Below are 18718 nucleotides of genomic sequence, written 5' to 3'. Positions count from 1 at the left end.
TCTGCTCCGATGCCTTGTGGAATCCCCAGGGACAGTGCTCCTTCCCTCCTGTGAGCTTCATCTCCAGCACTACTATTGGCATCCTAAAGCTCTTCTATTTGTAAGGTGACTGTTCACTGCATGTTACATCCTTCCCAAATGCACAGGAGTGGAGGAGAGTTTAATCAAAATCATCTAGGGAGTCTATTTCAAACTATACAGGTTGTGTGTCTCATCTCTTGTCCTGAAGATTCTAGAATGGGGACTGTGGCAGGGGAGGTCTCTGTGTCTGTGCCAGACGGTAAGGACTTTGAGGGCAGAAATGGTGTCCTATTTCTCTGTGACTGTCACAGGGCACGGGGCCTCACCCATACGGGATGGGTGAGTAGATGGAAGGAATGAAGACTTGAAAAGAGCTTGGTCTAAAGCTATGAAGTTTGCAGTTTGAAGATGGGTCGCTGTGGCAATAAGCCCTGACATTTTTCGATCACTTTGTAGTGTAGAAAGCACTTTCCCTTCCATTTTTACATTTCATCGTCTCCTGGAGGAGACGTGGAAGCACTGGTGAATGGGCCTACTCAGAAGTCTGTGTCTAGAGAAAGTCCAGGCTTTCCCACTGTATCTCTACCCGTATCAAATAAGACCACTGGCTGATGACTTTTCCATAGAGATCAATGCCGTCATGGTTTTCCGTTCTCAGACTGTGGTCCACAAACCAGCGGCGTCTGAATCATCTGGGAACGTCCTAGAAATCCAAAATCTCAGGTCCCATCTGCAACCTAAATTGAATCCTAAACTCTGGCACTGGGGTCCTTCAATTTCGGCGGGGGCGGGGGCGCTGTTTTTACGAGTTCTGCAGGGGATTCTGATACTACGCTAACGTCTGAGAACCACTAGCCCGGAAACTAGCTGTTTCCGACTGGTTCACGTCGAAAAGCTCTTCGCCTTAATCATAATAAAAAAGAGCTCTTCCTCAGACTCCAGAGGGTAGGAATCCCTCATTCTCCTGAGGGTTAGAAAATGGCACTGAGGGGTAACAAGTCCCAGGGATCCTTAACGGAAAACACACCAAGCAAGCCCTGATATGTGGGACTTGTAAATTCAAAATATTCACACGGCATTCCCACCGGGTCGACCACCACCACTCCGGAGCCTGCGCTCACCCTCCACGTTCAGGCTGGGGGCCGGCTCCACCGAGTCACCGCAACTCAGGGCGCTGTACAGCCTACCCAATCCGGTGCCCTCGGAAGGAAAACTACAAGTCCCAGCATGCCTCACGCCACCCCGTCAGGCGGCAACAGGCCCCACCCCAGAGTTCCTGGCGTGCAGGTGGCCGCTTCAGCCCCCGACGAGCGGCGATTCCGGAAGTCCCGCGCGGGGGCCGGTGGGCCTTCGGCCCAGGCGGCTATGGCCGTGGCTACTGTAGCTGCACTCCTGGCCGCACTGGGTGGGGCCCTGTGGCTGGCTGCCCGACGGTTCGTGGGGCCCAGTGTCCAGCGCCTGCACGGAGGCGGAAACTCGAGCCTCATGCACGGGAAGACCGTGCTGATCACGGGGGCGAACAGCGGCCTGGGCCGCGCCACGGCCGCCGAGCTGCTGCGCCTGGGGGCAAGGGTGATCATGGGCTGCCGCGACCGTGCGCGCGCCGAGGAGGCAGCGGGTCAGCTCCGCCGCGAGCTCCGCGAGGCCGGGGGTCCGGAGCCGGGCTCTGACGACGGCGAGGCCGGGGAGCTCGTCATCAAGGAGTTGGACCTCGCCTCGCTGCGCTCGGTGCGCGCCTTCTGTCAGGAGATGCTCCAGGTGTGGGTCTCCGGGAGCCCCTGCAGATCGGGGACGGGAGCGGGCCTCGGCGGATGCGCGAGGCGGGGCCGGAGGCTAGCGGGGTGGGTTTGGGGGTGGTACCGCCCGGATTCCCGGGGGTGTGACCTTGGGTTAGACCGGGTCTAAGAGTGGAAAGTGTCAAATGGTATTAGAGGGTTTGGGAGTGCAGACTGGGGAAATTGGTAGGAAGGGCCTCTGTTTTCCAAAGATGCTGAGAAAAACATGGACCCAAAAGGAAAATAAGCCAGTTTCTGAATATTTTCCTTTGTTTTGTGAAGAGGGTCCGGGGTGGGGGACGGGGAGAACCTGCCAGGTCTTCAGATTTTTGTTTTCTGTGTCTGAAGTCAGTGCACCAAGCCATCTTTCAGAGCCTGAGAGCCAGGGAGCTTGAAGCAATTCCCCCCCCCCCCCCTCCCTGCTGGGGTAGGAAGTTTAGCTCTCTGCCACCAGTGCACTCATTAGTACCAGCAGCTTCAACAGTCTCTGGCCTGATTTCTAAATAGACTGGAGCTCGGAATCCCAGTAGCCATGTGCTCTACACGGGAACAGAAATAAATATAATACTTAGTATTTATTGAAGGTTTCCTACATGCCGGGAACTGTTCCCAGAATTTCAGATACTTAAAAAAATTTTCTTCTAATGAAATTAAGGTGCCTTTGGCTATTATTGTCATCGAATCCTCAGTAACTCTAGTAGGCAAATTATCCCCATTTTACAATGTTAGGCAACAAAGGCATAGGTAAGCCAAATAATTGGCCCAGGATCTGTATCCAGAGCCCTTGCTTTTAACTTCTGTATTTCGCTGCCTGCCTATGAGGTGTAGGAATCTTTGTTTAGATGATAAATATTCCACTGAAGTGGGTGTCCTTTGTTGAAATAGGTAGAACAGTTTCCCACAGAGGTGACTTGTAAAAGGGCATATAGAAGAATGAAATTTAAAATTAGCCACTGTGGGAAAGGTGCCAATATGAAACGGAGCCTCTTGGTTTTACAGCAGAGGTTCCCAAACTTTCTAATGCAGACATGATGCCAGGAGGCCAAAGAAACTGTTTATTAAGTAATTAAGTCCAAACAACCTAATAAGTATTTATGTCCTAACAATTTAATAGCTGTTTGAGAAAATAATACATATAATTGAAAGAAAAAAGATATTTCATTCTTCAATAACCATAATTACTAATGGGAAATGTGCACCTGTTGTTCACTGCATAAACTTCGCAGTCTTTGGAATCAGGTTGGAAATGTCCATTCCCATTTCTTGTTCTAAATTGATATTTAACATTGTACTTGCATTTTACTAAAAACTCAGGTTTACGAAGATGGGACACCTTTGAAAGAAATTTAGCACAATTTAATGTTGATGATGTGAACCATTTGCTGCTAGTAGTTTTTGAGTTGTTGAGCAAAGTTTCACTTTGTTTCCCTGGAAAATTTAAAATCCCTAGTACCCTGTGGAGTTCCATGTGAGGCTCTGGGGCACCTTGATGCACAGTTTGGGAACGGTTGCAGATCTAGAGAAGTTTTCTGTTTCTTTGTTTATCTTAATGGCTAGTATTTCATTATCAGGTAAAAGAGGATAAGAAATAAAATGCTAGTGTATAAAAGATGCTGAAGCATTAAAAGTGGGTCTTCTTATTGTTCATTAAGAATGTAGATGGGTCTGAGTATGCTTCTCATTTCTGAGACTTAAGGCATTTTATTACTTTGGCCACTTGAGATAGAACCAATTAAAAGTTAAGGAGATAAACTTTACTAAGTTTCTTTCTGGCTCTAAAGTCCAATGACTATAACCAGATTTTTTTTTTTTAATGGAAGTATAAATTTCCCACAGGTTGGTATTCATGGTATTTATGTCATTTATCTCCTAGAATTTTAAAAAAAATAGTGAATGATAAAGTCTTAAAATAACACAAGGCTAGCAAAGAATGATGGCTCAGAAATGATTAATACAGGAAACTCTTCCAAAGGATTAGTGAAAAAAGAACACTCCTTTCTTTCCCCCATGGGTGAACTTTTGCCTTCTTTTTGAAGTTGACTGTTGGAAAAGCCAAAGGTGCTTAGACAGACAGAATGATAAATAGTTAATCCTCTGACAGGTAGGCTGTGATAACAGTTGTGAAATTTAACACATTTTTCTTTTTACTTACACTTGGCAAAAGGGCCAGTGAAATTTGAAATTTGACCTCAAGTTAATTTAATCGTAGGTCATCATTGTGTCTTTACACCTGGAACATGTTGTACATTTCTTTTTCTCTGCCCATCAAAAGAGAAGAGAGGAGCCAAGAAAGGGCTAGGGAAAACCAACTTAGGTGAATTAAAGAATGAAAAAACTTCCTTTTGAGGACAATCTAAATTTTAGCATTTTACTCTGGAGAGATGCAGGAGGGTATAGACAAAGTATAAGATTCTGACTATATAGCTCCTCTAAGCTGGGGCCCTTCAGAGTTTGAAAGAGGTAGATGTTATATAGGGAAAAAAAGAACTGAATCTTAAATTTATAGTAGAGGTTAAAGGTGTTTCTTGGTCCTAACTCCTCTCTAAATGTCCTTTGCTGTTACTGTAAGACTTAGTATTTATGTACGAGTCATACTTGTTTCTGATATTTTTATATTACCTATTTAATATTTTTCTTAACATTTCCTTGATTTAGTCATGATGTTTTCTCTAGTTTTAATTTACATCCCTGACCCTTTGTATTATATGTCCCAATTTTAAGGGAGCCACTTGGAGGTGCTCCGTCCCTATGGTACCATTTGCCCTTAGAAAAGTACAGAATGAAGTAGTCTTAGTTTGCCCCTGGTGATGATAATAACAGCTCTGGGAATAAACAATGCTGACCTGCCTTCTGCCATATTTCCACTCTAGCTGACATCGACTCTCTAGCTTTGATCTGAAACTCCCAATTAGAAAAGCAGGCTAGCTTACTAATTCCAAACGGGGGCATTGGTATCAGAAGATTTCATCTTCCAGTTTTTGTTTGCTGCCCAAGAGCCCTGTGATCCTGCACAGGTCACCTAACATTGGGTGCTTAGTTTGCTCACAGAGTTGGTGAGGGTAGATGAGAGGGCATGTGAAAAGCACAACACCAGGTCAGCATTAAACATACAAGTCTTTCCAACCCCCCCCATTATTGAAAACCCACAGAGGCACTTTATAGAATTTTAGTAGTTGCAAGAACTAAAATTTCATATTAGGCCTATGTTCATAATCGCCCCATTCTCTTTGACATTTAAAGGAAGAACCTAGACTGGACGTCTTAATCAACAATGCAGGAATCTTCCAGTGCCCTTATATGAAGACCGAAGATGGGTTTGAGATGCAGTTTGGCGTGAACCATCTGGGGCACTTTCTACTCACCAATCTTCTCCTTGGACTCCTCAAAAGTTCAGCTCCCAGCAGGATTGTGGTAGTTTCTTCCAAACTTTATAAATATGGAGACATCAACTTTGAAGACTTGAACAGTGAACAGAGCTATAATAAAAGCTTTTGTTACAGTCGGAGCAAACTGGCTAACATTCTTTTTACCAGAGAACTAGCCCGCCGCTTAGAAGGCACAAACGTGACTGTCAACGTGTTACACCCTGGTATTGTGCGGACTAATCTTGGCAGGCACATACACATTCCACTGTTGGTCAAACCACTTTTCAATTTGGTGTCATGGGCTTTTTTCAAAAGCCCAGTAGAAGGTGCCCAGACTTCAGTTTATTTAGCCTCGTCACCTGAGGTAGAAGGTGTGTCAGGAAAGTACTTTGGAGATTGCAAAGAGGAAGAACTATTGCCCAAAGCTATGGATGAGTCTGTGGCGAGAAAGCTCTGGGATATCAGTGAAGTAATGGTTGGCCTTTTAAAATAGGAACAAGGAGTGGAAGAGAGCTATTTATAAAACTGGCTGCCAGTTATATCTGTCATCAGAAATGGGGTAGCTTGAGTATTTGCTACTTGAAAACTGTTTTGGTTTTACGCTAGTACTGCTGAGAGGTACATATGGATATTTTGAAGTTACTAAAAAGTTATTTTTTGGAGAACATAAAATTTCTGAAGAGATGTCTTAAATATACAGTAAGCATAATGAATAGTAAAATGAGCAGTATAATATACTTTAGAAATTATAATTGAGCAAGCATGGATTACGAATATTAAAGAATCCACCGACTTAAACACCTTGTGAACTTTTTCAAATACCTTTTGAGTTTCGTGGCCAAAGTGTTAAATATTTCCATTGCAGTGCCGGTTTTTGTGTGAAAACAACATGCCTGTTGTGTGCACAGTTCTTACGTGGAATAAATTTAATGGTGCAAATCCTTAATTGTGTGGTTTTTTTTGTTTTGTTTTGTTTTGTTTTACTAGTTTCACTGAAATGAGTCCTTTACCATCATATTAATCTCCACTGATCTTGTACCCAGTATCTTTCTTCCCGCATATCTTGCATGCTGCCTTAAGAAGTAAGATTTCTAAAACCCAAATCTGTGTCACGGTGTCATGTGCCTGTTTAAAAATATGCAGTGGTTTTCAATTGCCCATACAGGGTTACTAGCTACAGAATTTGTTCTTCAAAAGAAGTCTCAAATGCAGAATCTGGGTGGGTAAAGCAGGTCATAACAATATTGCAGGGGTAGAGTCTCCCAACAAATAAGTTCCTTTTGCCAGTTCCTGGAAGGACTTTGCAGAATGTGATAATTTATAAACCATTTTCATTTAAGTTTAAACTCCTTAATATGAGACTGCCCATGAGCTGGCCATAGGCTTACCTTGTCCTCTTTGTGCTGTCCAATAGAACTTTAGTCAATGATAGAAATAATTATGTCCACACTATCCTATAAGGTACACTTTACACATTTGTGGTTATGGAGTGCTTGAGATACAACAACTGAATTTCTAATCTTATTTTATGTTAATTTAAATTTAAATAGGCACATGTGCCTAGGGACTACTGTCTTAGGCAGCACATCTCTCTTTGCTTAATTGTATAACAACTTCCTCAGTATAGACCATACTCACTTGTCTCTTGGCCTTTCCTTATATCGTTCTTTTAATTCCTGTAGAAAGAACCAGTCCTTTCTCTACTTTGTTTTAATTGATCATAGCAGCTTTACTAAGTATTTGTTCAAAAATCCAGTTGAATAATTAGAATTCTCCAAGGAAAGATTTTATTCTTTTATTCTAGTCTTACTAGTTTTCCTTCCTCAAGTATTAAGTGTCGTACCTGACACACAGTAAACATGGAATAATGATGTTTGAATGAATAACTAAGTAATGAATCAGTGGTGTGCACATACAAAAGGCCGAATGGGATATTTTAGGTATCTGTTAAAGCATCAAAAATAATTAGTAGGGGCGCCTGGGTGGCTCTGGGGTAAGCCGCTGCCTTCTGCTCAGGTCATGATTTCAGGGTCCTGGGATCGAGTCCCGCATCGGACTCTCTGCTCGGCAGGGAGCCTGCTTCCCTCTCTCTCTCTCTCTGCCTGCCTCTCTGCCTCCTTGTGATCTCTCTCTGTCAAATCAATAAATAAAATCTTAAAAAAAAATAATTAGTAATTCTTTGTCTTAATCATCTGTTACTGGAAAAAGGAATTATTAAGGATAGATTTTACTACACTGAATTCAATGACCCTTTTGGTCAGGAGTAATCCTCGATTGGTTATTGTTTTTAAGACTTTCTATTATTTGTAGCATGGAAGACAAGGGGAGATGGAGAGGAGAAGGGAGTTGAGGGAAATTGGAAGGGGAGGTGAACCATGAGAGACTATGGACTCTGAAAAACGATCTGAGAATTTTGAAGGGGTGGGGGGTGGGAGGTTGGGGGCACCAGGTGGTGGGTATTGTAGAGGGCACGGATTGCATGGAGCACTGGGTGTGGTGCAAAAATAATACTGTTATGCTGAAAAAATAAAAAATTAAAAAAAAAAAAAAAAGACTTTCTATTATTTGGTTACCAGTATCAGTTCTTTCTGAGAATGGCAGGATCTTGGCAGATCACACAGAAGATCTGTTTGCCATTAGAGCATTGGGTTGTGAATATGAGAAACACTTAAATGTTTGTACTGTCACAGGTGTATCTTTGCAGGTGTAGTGGGTATATCTGCGTCATGTTCTTTGAAACATATTTTTAAAAAAGAATCCTACAAAGAGACTTGCTGAACTTAGAAATATGGGCAGGAAATACACCAGAATGCAACTTGGAAAAATGGAAGCTAATAAATCTGTCCTACACCTCGACTTCATTAAAAAGAATGCTTTTTTTTTTCTTTCTTTTTCTTTTTTATACAGTTAATACCATCTTTTCTAGCTGCATTTTGATACCCGATGCTTTTCAGGGGAGTTGGGTCTTTTTTTGAGTCAAGCCTTTCAGAGTTCTTGTTTGTGGCACCATAATAAAATAGGATATATTAATTTATCATGATGGAAAACTAGAAACTCATCTGGAAACACCAAGTATTTAGGTAAAATGAGCCGCCATTTGGAAGATGTCCTTCCCACCCTGTGTTAGATGGAATCGAGGACTAATAGCTATAGTATGACTCGTTGGTTTGGAAGATTATTAAACCCTTCTGTTTTGCTGACTTTTGTTATATTGATACTTATTCTCACCCTTAGCAAAATATTCTTAGAAGGATGCAGCATGCTAGATAATGAACTCATCGAGCCGGAAACCCATTTTCACGTTGGTTTCTGGCTTCATCTTTTGAAATCTTGACTTCTACTTCAAGTGACTTGTTCTGAAAAGAAGTGCGATTATAACTCTTCTGTCTCAACTCAGAGTAGCTATTTTTTTAATAGGAGGTTCCCAGTAGCATTTATCTGGGATAGGGATCTCCGGGTGTAAACACAGCACCACTTGGGGTTTGATTAACAGCTCACCACTCAGTTTTCCTGACCACACTGGCAAGACACACCACCCCACCCCCCACTGTTTTCTTGACTTTGTCATTGAGATAATCCTTTAAAGGATCGCTCAGTGAATGAATGAGCGGGATATATAAAGCATTTAGCAAGGTAGCTGACATATAATGGGCAGTCATCTGTTTCCCCTTCCCCAATGCACCTGATCATTACTGCTAATAGTAATTAGTAATAGTAATGCTTACAGGAGTACATATGATGGAAACAAGACTAAACCAAGGATCAGCAAACTTTTTATAAAAGGCCAGACTAAATATTTAACATTAGGAGGCCATATACGATCTGTTACACGTTCTTTTTTCTTTCCTTTTTTTCTTTTACAATTCCTTAAAAATGTCAAAACCATTCTTAGCTCATGCAGGCCATACCATTATACTGATGCAATAGCCTAATGGACTGGCTTTTTTTTTTTTTTTTTTCCTTCAGACACTGTGCAAGGTAGCATCCGCTCTTGCATGTACTGTAATTCTGGTTTTTTTGTTTGTTTTTGTTTTTTTTTTTTTAATACGGCTCCCGTTGTTTCTTTATATCATTTCTAATCTTGTATGACTGTTCGTTTGCAGACCCAGGAAGTCTAGAGAATGTATTTCTTAAATCTCTCTCCAGCTATCGATTCTGGTGTGAGGAGATCGTACTTATCCGCCTTCAACTCTCTCCCCTCACCAAACCTGCTGGGCCTGGCCCGAGATATGAGAAAACCTCTATTTGAATATTTAATTGATTCCAAATGTGCTAAGGAACACTGAAGAGAGAACATGTTACTAATCACCCTTCAGGAGCTTGGCGCCCACAGACAGCTTCAGATGTTTCACAAAGCTTATCTGGACAATAGGGGGTTAAATTAGTTACGGGTTAACGCGGAGGAAGGTAGTTAGGTGAAATGCTCCTTTTTATGCAGACAGTAAGAAAGAATTTTTGCGGAATTAGATGTTTAACCACAGTACAGAGAAATACATTTAACTAACAATTGTCGAATAGATTTACTTTAATAATTCCATTCTTTTTGGAAAACATACTGACTGATGCCCGTAGCCCGTAAATGCTCTAAGCTGGCAGGCTCCCCTCCATCACACCCCTGGCACTGTTGTTCCCACCTGCTGCATCATATATTGCGGAAGAGAGCTGTGTAGCTTTCAGTTATTCATTTAACATATATTTATTGAATGTCTGTTATGTGCCAGACATTATTCTAGGCTTTGGGGATGCAGGAGCCACAAGTAAAACACCCGCGTGTGTGTTAGTTGTGCTTGTTATTAATCATAACAGAAGTTATTCATCATAATACAAACCAATGAAAAACGAGTACAGAGAGAATTTCTATGAAAAGTAAGCTGAGTGCTTTCTAAAAACTAAATGAAGGCAAATCACTAGAAACACTATTGAATAAAGTTTCGTAACAACCGTCAAATACTAAAAATAGATACTATAAAAATCTAAAAGCACTTTCTTTAGTGCTTTGCAAGTGACTTTAAACTTTGACCCCAGTTTAAAGATACAAAAGTTGGAAGTCATGGACTATATTGTTTGAGTAAAATGCAAGAAGATGGAATTCCAAGTGAACTCATACTCAGAAAAACAACAAAGGAAAGCCCTTAGCTTGTATCAGAAGATAGGCAAATGAATGAATGTGCTGTATGTTTCAAGTTTAGGTAATAAATCCCGGGTACATATAATTCATCTTTATGATTTCCTTCTTTAATCAACTTGTTCATGTAACCAGCCAATTCCAAATAAGAGGCTAGTGCTGTATAAAATAGAGTTATCACGGACATCAGGAAAGTTTCAGTTTGGAGGAATTGGTAATAAACGTGTTCTGCATAGTGAGTCATATTTTCCCAAAGACTCCTCATCTAAATTTGAGATATAGATATACATATTACTTGTGCCCCCAATATACTTGATTCTTAGATTTATTTCATCCTGATGGGTTTTTTGCAGCCTAGGATTCATTTTCATCATCAACCCTGTGTTTGTTTCTCTGCTTCATTTAAAGCTCCTACTAATTGTGTCAAATAGGTAAGTTCCTAAACATTTAAGTGATTTTTTTCAGTATGTCATTTTACCTTTAGAAGTTGCCATGTAACATATGATGTATGATAGCCTGTTCTATCCTAAGTTGCAAGCTTTAGGTCTGTTCAAAAAATAACAAAAAAGAAGTGCTAACTTCCTCTATAGATTCTGACTTAAAAAAAAAAAAAATACTTGCACCTTTTTATAATCTTTGGAGGGCATATATCCCCTAGTGTAGGTAGTTATCCAGTTATCCAGTTATATAGGATTTAAAACCTAATCCTAATGGTACTTTTTAAATCCTAATGGTACCCTTTCTACTATGAGAGCAGTGAGCTGAATGAGTAAATAGGAGTTTAAGTTGTAAATATATTCAGAAGATCTTTATCTGTACAGACCTACATACAGTGTTGGCATTTTAGGACTATCTTGAAGTTGTGCACATGATTTGAGGAAATGCTGAGCACAGAGAAATATATAATCATTATTTGTGAAAAAAGCGAAGCGAGTTTCTGCCACCAACCCATGAAAGCACAGGAAATGGCTTCATGTAGTAGGTGTTGGAGTCTAAGCATTCTGTTGACAGAAGCCGGTTCTACCCAGGGGTTTTGTGTTCATGTAATCAAACACTTCAGAGCTGCAGCCTCACAAGCTCAAGTACACCCACCTCAGAGTTTATCTTTAGCTCATCTGGAAGAGTTTATTTTAAACATTGAACATTGTTTGCTGCTGTTGAAATGAAAGTGAGAGAGTTACAAGCTTTCTTCCACTGCCATCTGGCAGATTTACTGATGGATCGGGGGCTTTAATCCATGTAGCCCAGTGTGTGGGAGCTATTGTCTTTGTGTTGATCATGCAGCTGGCTTGGCTGAACTTTAAAAAGCTCACACAAAGCTATCAAGAGCCATCCTATAGATAAATGAAGTTAGGGTTGTTGCAAAAGTCAGCGGAGTTTTTTTGCAGGAGGGTGGAGAAGGCTGGGATGTATACTTTTCACTCTTCTCTGAGCACACATTTTAAAATCTGTAGTTCTCTTTGTGACCCGGAAAAGAGGAAGATACCCATATTGGAATATTTTGAAAGAAGTAATTGAAGCTACAAAAAAAAAAAAATGACAATAGCTAAATTAGAAAAGTATGCAGCAGAGTAGAATGGAAAGGAACAGTAGACGGGGGCGGGGGGGTTCTATATCTCATTAGAACAAATGTGGGATTGTAAGAAGTCAGAGGAGTGTACTTTTCTTTTCAGTGGGGATCTTCCTGTTTTTGTTTTGTTTTGCACCATGTGTCATATGGGACATTCAAAGATACACACATCATGTACCTAATCCTTAGTTGTAGCCTTTCCGGGAATGGAATGATGTAGGATCTCATTCAGTACATTACATTGAGTATAATTCATGACTCATTCCAGTGCATAATTCTTATCATAGCCACAAATGCATACAAATGCATTAAAAGATTGCATGTGAGTGACAGGCTATGTGCAAAACAAGGTACCTTCAATACACCTTGTATTAAGTTTATAGGAACACAGGAAGACACATAGAACCAGAAATATCTTGGGCATATTTGACTGACATTCAGTTTTCTTTCCTAAAAATGAACACAAAGAACTACATGACGCACATTCTGCATGAAAACCAGTCTCCAACACATAGGTGTCCTAGTGCGAGATTTTGAAGTGAGAATTTAAAGGAGGCCTCCTTCCTACTGTTTTTGGCTATTTTCTGGTAGTCCTGGAAATAGAGTTGCTTCTTTTTATTCATTTTTGCTCTTCTTGTTTTGTTTTGTGTTTTGAGGACAAGAGCCAATTGAGGTAGACCCTGTAGTTCTGTGTCCACTCGCTTCTCCCTGGGTGTTGGGAGGGGGTGGCAGTGGCAGCAGCATCCCCGTTCTGGTTTCCTGATCCCAGAATCAGAGAGATGTCTCCTAACTAAGTATTTCTGTCGGCATCCTCCAGGTTCCCACCTGTCACCGAGCATGGCAGAAGGAGCAGCTTCTTCTTACAGGTTAACTCTGTACTATTTCAGGATTCATTCCTCTTACTGTAACCTAACCCACTCTTTCAGCTCTTCCCATGATTTTGTAGGCAACTACTTTCCTACTTTACTATCCCTTTCTCCTTAAAATATCTGAGAGAATTCTGTTTCCTCTTTAAAAACAACAGCAACAAAGCAGATTAACAGGGTGACTGACCAGAGAGAAGAAACACAAAGTTCTGAATAAAAACCACCTTACCAATGAGCAAGCAATGGCGTAGACAGTAGACAGAAAACACAAAGAAATTTGAGTGTTCCAGCTTGAAAGGGAGGGGGCTGATAAAGGAGAGGCAGCCATCATGGCATTTCTTTGGGGAAATCACGGACATGCAATGCTTGGGCCCAAGCTTAGCAGCTTCACATACTTGAACTTGTCAGAATGTCAGCTGACCATGTGGAACAACCAAAGGAACTGGGAATCTACAAACGGAATTTGGATAGCACATAGTATCCCAGGGAGGAATTCCATTTGGGGAACCAAATCATAACCAGATATTTGATTCGTTATTATAGGGTCAGAAGAGAGGAAGTTAATCCTGTTGGAAGTTGAATGTTTGGTGGCATGAGTGGTGACACCTGTATTAGACGAATTCATAAGCAGGAGTTTTCTGTTCTGGATAGGCATGACTCTTGTAGTGGGCCTTGTAAGGATGTGTTCTGTTATTGCTGACCACTCCATCTTCTGAGTGATAGTTTCTTTTTTCTTTTTTTAAATATGTGTTTATCACCTAAATATTGCTAGTCCACCTCAGGAAACATTTCACCTCTATTATACCCCATAGAGATGTAAAGGGGTCCAAGTGAATTAGCCACACTCAAAGACACAGGTACGGGTAGAGGAATATATTATTCACAGTTGGAAAGGCTAACATGTGAGAGAGTATCTGCGAATCTTTCCTAATATGAGATTTCTGGTGAACAGATTAATTTATCACAGCTGTTTTCCATTTAGGAAAAATGTAATAAATACTGGGCTTCCTTCAGCAGGCAATTTGATTAAGATTGTAGAATGACGTGTGATGGATAATCCTGTATAAGTGTTTTGGGCAGTGTAAACGGATTAGAAAGACATTCATAACTGAAACCCTGGTTACCCTAAGAATATTTATTTCTATTTATCTGTTGCAAATCAAATCAGAGAGGTAAAGGTAAGAGGGGATTCAAAGGCTAGATGTGAGTTTTTAAGAACCAGACTATAGTGCTTTGAAGGCAAAGGCATGTTTGAACATTTTCTGCTTCCTGTTAACATCTGGCATGGGGCTATAATATATCAATTACTCACAAGATATAAGATTGATTATTTAATTAGTTATTTAATGACCAAAAACTAAGGTCTCCACCATCCTATTGATGGCCAGGGGAGATGGAACCGATTTAACTGGCCTGACAGATGGTCTCTTCCTACACCCTGGAAAATAAACTCAACCTTCACAGAGAGTAGAGGACTCTTTTAGCTTGTGACAGAAATGCTGGGTTATCCTGTACACTCTTACTCAAAACATGGAATGATATATATGAAAGAGCCTTGAGTAAGTGTGCCATCATTTTTGACAGCTATAGTTCATAGTAATTGGGACTTCATAGGAGGGAAACTAGAATGTCAACAAAGAAAGCTCACAAACTAAAAAAAAGTTAATCTTGCCACAGATTTCCCTGGAAACATCTATATATTTCATTCAAATTATTGACTAGTGCCTTCCAGCTCTTTCTGCAGAATTCCTGCGGATTCTAGTAAGTAGGCTGCCTTCGGTTGACGAGAGAGGATTTGCCAAAACCAACACAATTAATTCTGCCACAACCAGTATGTATTTACTCTGGCTCATAATTAATTTTCAAATAAGTATATTGTATGAAAAAAATTAAGAGGGCTTATTTTCTTTTTAAAATAATGCCACCATTCTTGCAAATCCCTAAGATATCAATTCGCAGGACAAATAAGGAAATGTGATTAAACTCACTAGAGAAAGTTCTTTCTAGAATAATTATTATTTATGTGCGCTATTTCACATATATTATCTCTAATCCTTGTAACAACACTGCGAGGTAGTCTTAGTCCTAATTTGCAGATAAGGGAAGAAAGTGTCAGAAGTCTAAGTGACTTGCTTGGAAACTGATAGGCCCAGAATTTCAACCAAATTTTTCAGATTTTTAGAAGGTCTGGCTCCTTCCTACTGGTGTACACTTCTTTTAGTGAACTAAAATAAGGTCTATAGAAAAATTAAAATTTTCTCTAAAACCAAAACAATAGTAAATATTTCATTTTCATATTTATAATTGTTTTTCTCAGTCTGACCATTAACATATTCATTTTCTAGAGTAGATAATATTTTAAATAAGGTTATTTCTGCTGGATAGGTCAAGAATGTGTTAATTTTTTTTTCATTGACTACTATATTTAGTTTCTCTGTCAACACAAGTTAATTGAAAAGGTTTCTGCATAATATCCCTAAGTGTAAATTATTTATCAGGGTGGTTAAAAAAACCAGCGCCCCATCCAGAGCTTTGGTTTACTGCCAAAGGGATATATATCATTTTTCATGGGTTTGCAGAAATTGCACAAACAATGAAATGTCTGAGTTAAATCATAATACAATGATCAAAAGAGCTGTATTACTATACTTTCTAGTAAATGCATCCATTTCTTTTGAAATAAAGCAGTGTTACCTCTCCAACATCTGCTGAAAATTCAGATTATACATATCTTATTAGTGAAAACGCTCTAAAGAGTTCAAATACATAGAATAACTTTCCCACTTCACAATTGATAACACATTTGATGTATCAATATTATTCCATGTAAAATTTTCTGAATAAAGTAAGAGGTGGCAGGGAAAATACTTTTTGTGTTTTGTTTAAAAAAAATATTTGAGGGAACTTTGGCTTCTGGAAATGACAGGCTAGGTTACTTAGACCAATACTTATTTTAGGATAACTGACAGTTCTGGATAAAAATAGAACGAATATGTGAACAAGATGGTGAGAAATTTTTAGATCAAAATCAGGCAAACATGAAGTAAGAATCCTAGAAGTTAAGAGAGAAGGCAAAATTACCTTTGCCCAGAGGATATTTATCTCCTTAGCAGAAACAATGATGAATGTGAAGTTTTGTTTTGACTGCCCAGAACCTGAAGAGGATAGAAGTGAAAGGCTGTACATAATCTAGGATTGGAGGATAAAAGTGAAAGCCTGCGCAAAATCTGGGATTTGATATACAACCAAATTCACATCAAGCTGGGATTCTGAAGGACTCCACACTCATGGTAAATAGGAAGAAGAATTAACATTGAGTCATATTCCCGACTGTCCCGAGGAGCAAGGAAGTTGTCTTCACCCTGAGAAGAAGACGGAGCATATAAAAGAAGAGAAAACCCATTTCTGGAAGGAAGGCTAAGCCCTAGTCCCCAGGCAGAAGTGCACAAGGGTTTCACCAGAGCAGTGCAAAATAAGCTCAAACTATCAATTTGATCTAAAGTCATTTAGGACTGGCAGTACCCTAGATGACCAGCAGAGAGAAACCCAAATCCTTTTCTGAGGAAGGGATCTTCATCAAAGGGCTTGGACAACCTCCATAATTAATTTTTTTCCAAGTCAGTGAGTAGCTAAGGCACATGCGCAGGTACAATGAGTAAGAATTGGCAGCACTGATCCAAGAATTTCAGATACAGGAATTATCAGACACAGATGATGTAATAACTATGTTTACTATGCTCGGAAAAATAAAAACAAACTTGAAAATTTCATTAGAGAGAAACTATGAAAGTGACACCTTTTGGAACTACAGAATACTTCCAGAAATGAATTTATTTATATATTTTGTAGCCAGTTGTAACAAACATAATTTATAACAAAACTCAAACAAATGAAAAATTCAGAAGGTGGGTTTGACTGCTGATTGAACACAGCAGAGGAGAGAAGTAATAAAGAGACAGATCAGAAGAAACAATGCAGAGGCTGCAAAGGGAGCCATAAGGATGGACATTTTACGGGAAAGAAAATGAATGTGGTTGATAGAAAATAACACATTTTTATGGTCACCTGGATGGCTCGGGCGATTAAGCATCAGACTCTTTCTGCTCAGGTCAGGTTCTCAAATTAAGCTCTGTTCTGAGTGTGGAGCCCACTTGAAATTCTCTCTCCCCTCTCTCTTTGCCCCTCCCTCCACTTGCACACAACCGTGTTTGCTCACTCTCTCTCTCTCAAAAAAAAAAAAAAATGTGTGTGTGTGTGTGCGTGTGTGTGTGTGTGTGTGTGTGTGTGTGTGTGTGTGTGTATTTGAGTGCCTGGGTGGCTCAGTCATTAACTGTCTGCCTTCGGCTCAGGTCATGATCCCAGGGTCCTGGGATCGAGCCCCACAACAAGCCCTGCATCGGGATCCCTGCTCACTGGGAGGCTGCTTCTTCTCCCTCTCCTGCTCCCCCTGCTTATGTTCCCTCTCTTGCTGTCTCTCTCTGTCAAATAAATAAATAAAGCCTTTAAAAAATAAAATGTTTTTATTGGAGTTATAGAAAGAACACAAAGAGAGAATAGGGACAGAGTCAATATTTGAAGAGATAGTGACAGAGAATTTTCCAGAACTGGTGAAAAACAATAATCCATAATTTAACAAGCCTAATTCTAAAAGGAGTATTAAAAGGCATACACTGAAAACTTAGGTCCACACAACAAACCGCACACCAGGTATTTCAAGCAGGCTTACTCCTGAGCAAACTTCCAAAACTTGGAAGCAACCAAGATGTACCTCAGTGGGTAAATGGTTAAGTAAACTGTGTACATACAAGCAATGCAGTGTTTCTCAGCACGAAAAAGAACTGAGATCTGAAGCCACGAGAAGATACAGAGGGACCTTCAGTGTATATTGTTAAGTGGAAGAACTCAATCTGAAAAAGCCACATTTGAAATATACACATATGTGAAAGGTAGTAATGGATTGAATGAAACTAACTGCCAACCTAGAATTCCACACTCAATCAACGTATAGATCCAGAATGGGTGTAAAATAAAAATGTGAACAAACATAAACATACCAAAATGGAGAGGATGGCCACAGCTGAACCCCACCAGAGGACATTCTAAACAATTCACTCAGGCATAAGGAAAGTAATTCCAGATGGAAGTCCTGAGGAGATAAGACCAAAGAAAATATTAAGTATAAAATGGATAATTATTTAGAAAATAAGAGCTCTGTGAATATTTATTGTATAAAGATAATAATGTGAAAATCATCTTTTTTTTTAAGATTTTATTTATTTATTTGACAGACAGATCACAAGGAGGCAGAGAGGCAGGCAGAGAGAGAGGAGGAAGCAGGCTCCCTGCTGAGCAGAGAGCCTGATGTGGGGCTTGAACCCAGGACCTGGGATCATGACCTGAGCCAAAGGCAGTGGCTTAACCCACTGAGCCACCCAGGTGCCCCGAAAGATAGTCTTAATATACCTGAGAAGATTTAGGTAGAATTCGGAAAGAGCTGAGCTGAGTTAAAGTGTTCTAAAGGTTTTCCGTTATCCAGGAGTAAGATGAAAAAGTCAGGATGGGTATTAAAGAATGCATGGCGCACTAGAATGTCATCACTGAAATAATTTTTAAAAGGTATAATCTCCAAATTAATACAGCAGAAAAAAAGCACACACACAAAACAGAATAAAAATCATCTTTCTAGGAGCACCTGGCTGACTCAGAAGAGTGTGCAGCTCTGGATCTCAGGGTTGTGAGTTCGAGCTCCACATTGTGTGTAGAGATTTCTTAAATGAATAAAAAGTTAAAAAAATAATCTTTTTAAAAGAAAAGTAGAAATATTTAAAAAGAGTAGAAAATGTGAGACAAATATAGGACAAATATAGGACACAAAATAAGATGGTAGATTTAACCCAAAATGTATAGTTATAATAAATGTAAGTGATTAAATACTCCTGTATCAAAACCAAAGATTTTTATACTGCTTTTTAAAATGCAGCTATGCATTGTTTCAA

General features: G+C 39.9%; 1 protein-coding gene across 1 annotated transcript; it reads left to right on the top strand.

The window, feature by feature from the left end:
- Window positions 1–1282: 1282 nt before the first annotated feature.
- RDH14 (retinol dehydrogenase 14) lies at window positions 1283–6107 on the top strand. The gene is made up of 2 exons (XM_047746528.1): window positions 1283–1779; window positions 5037–6107. The coding sequence occupies exons 1-2, from the start codon at window positions 1387–1389 to the stop codon at window positions 5652–5654; spliced, it is 1011 nt and encodes a 336-aa protein (XP_047602484.1). The 5' UTR covers window positions 1283–1386; the 3' UTR covers window positions 5655–6107.
- Window positions 6108–18718: the final 12611 nt, after the last annotated feature.

Source organism: Lutra lutra, chromosome 9, assembly GCF_902655055.1.
Source record: "Lutra lutra chromosome 9, mLutLut1.2, whole genome shotgun sequence".
NCBI lineage: Eukaryota > Metazoa > Chordata > Mammalia > Carnivora > Mustelidae > Lutra > Lutra lutra.
The sequence above is the reverse complement of the archived record's forward strand: the minus strand, read 5'-3'. Positions and strand labels throughout refer to the sequence as shown.

What these genes read in the sequence shown, in the direction of transcription:
- RDH14 (XM_047746528.1), top strand. Translation starts at nt 1,387, where the DNA reads ATGGCCGTGGCTACTGTAGCTGCACTCCTGGCCGCACTGGGTGGGGCC. An exon ending in TCTGTCAGGAGATGCTCCAG is followed by an intron (nt 1,780 to 5,036) that starts GTGTGGGTCTCC and finishes TGACATTTAAAG; the next exon opens with GAAGAACCTAGACTGGACGT.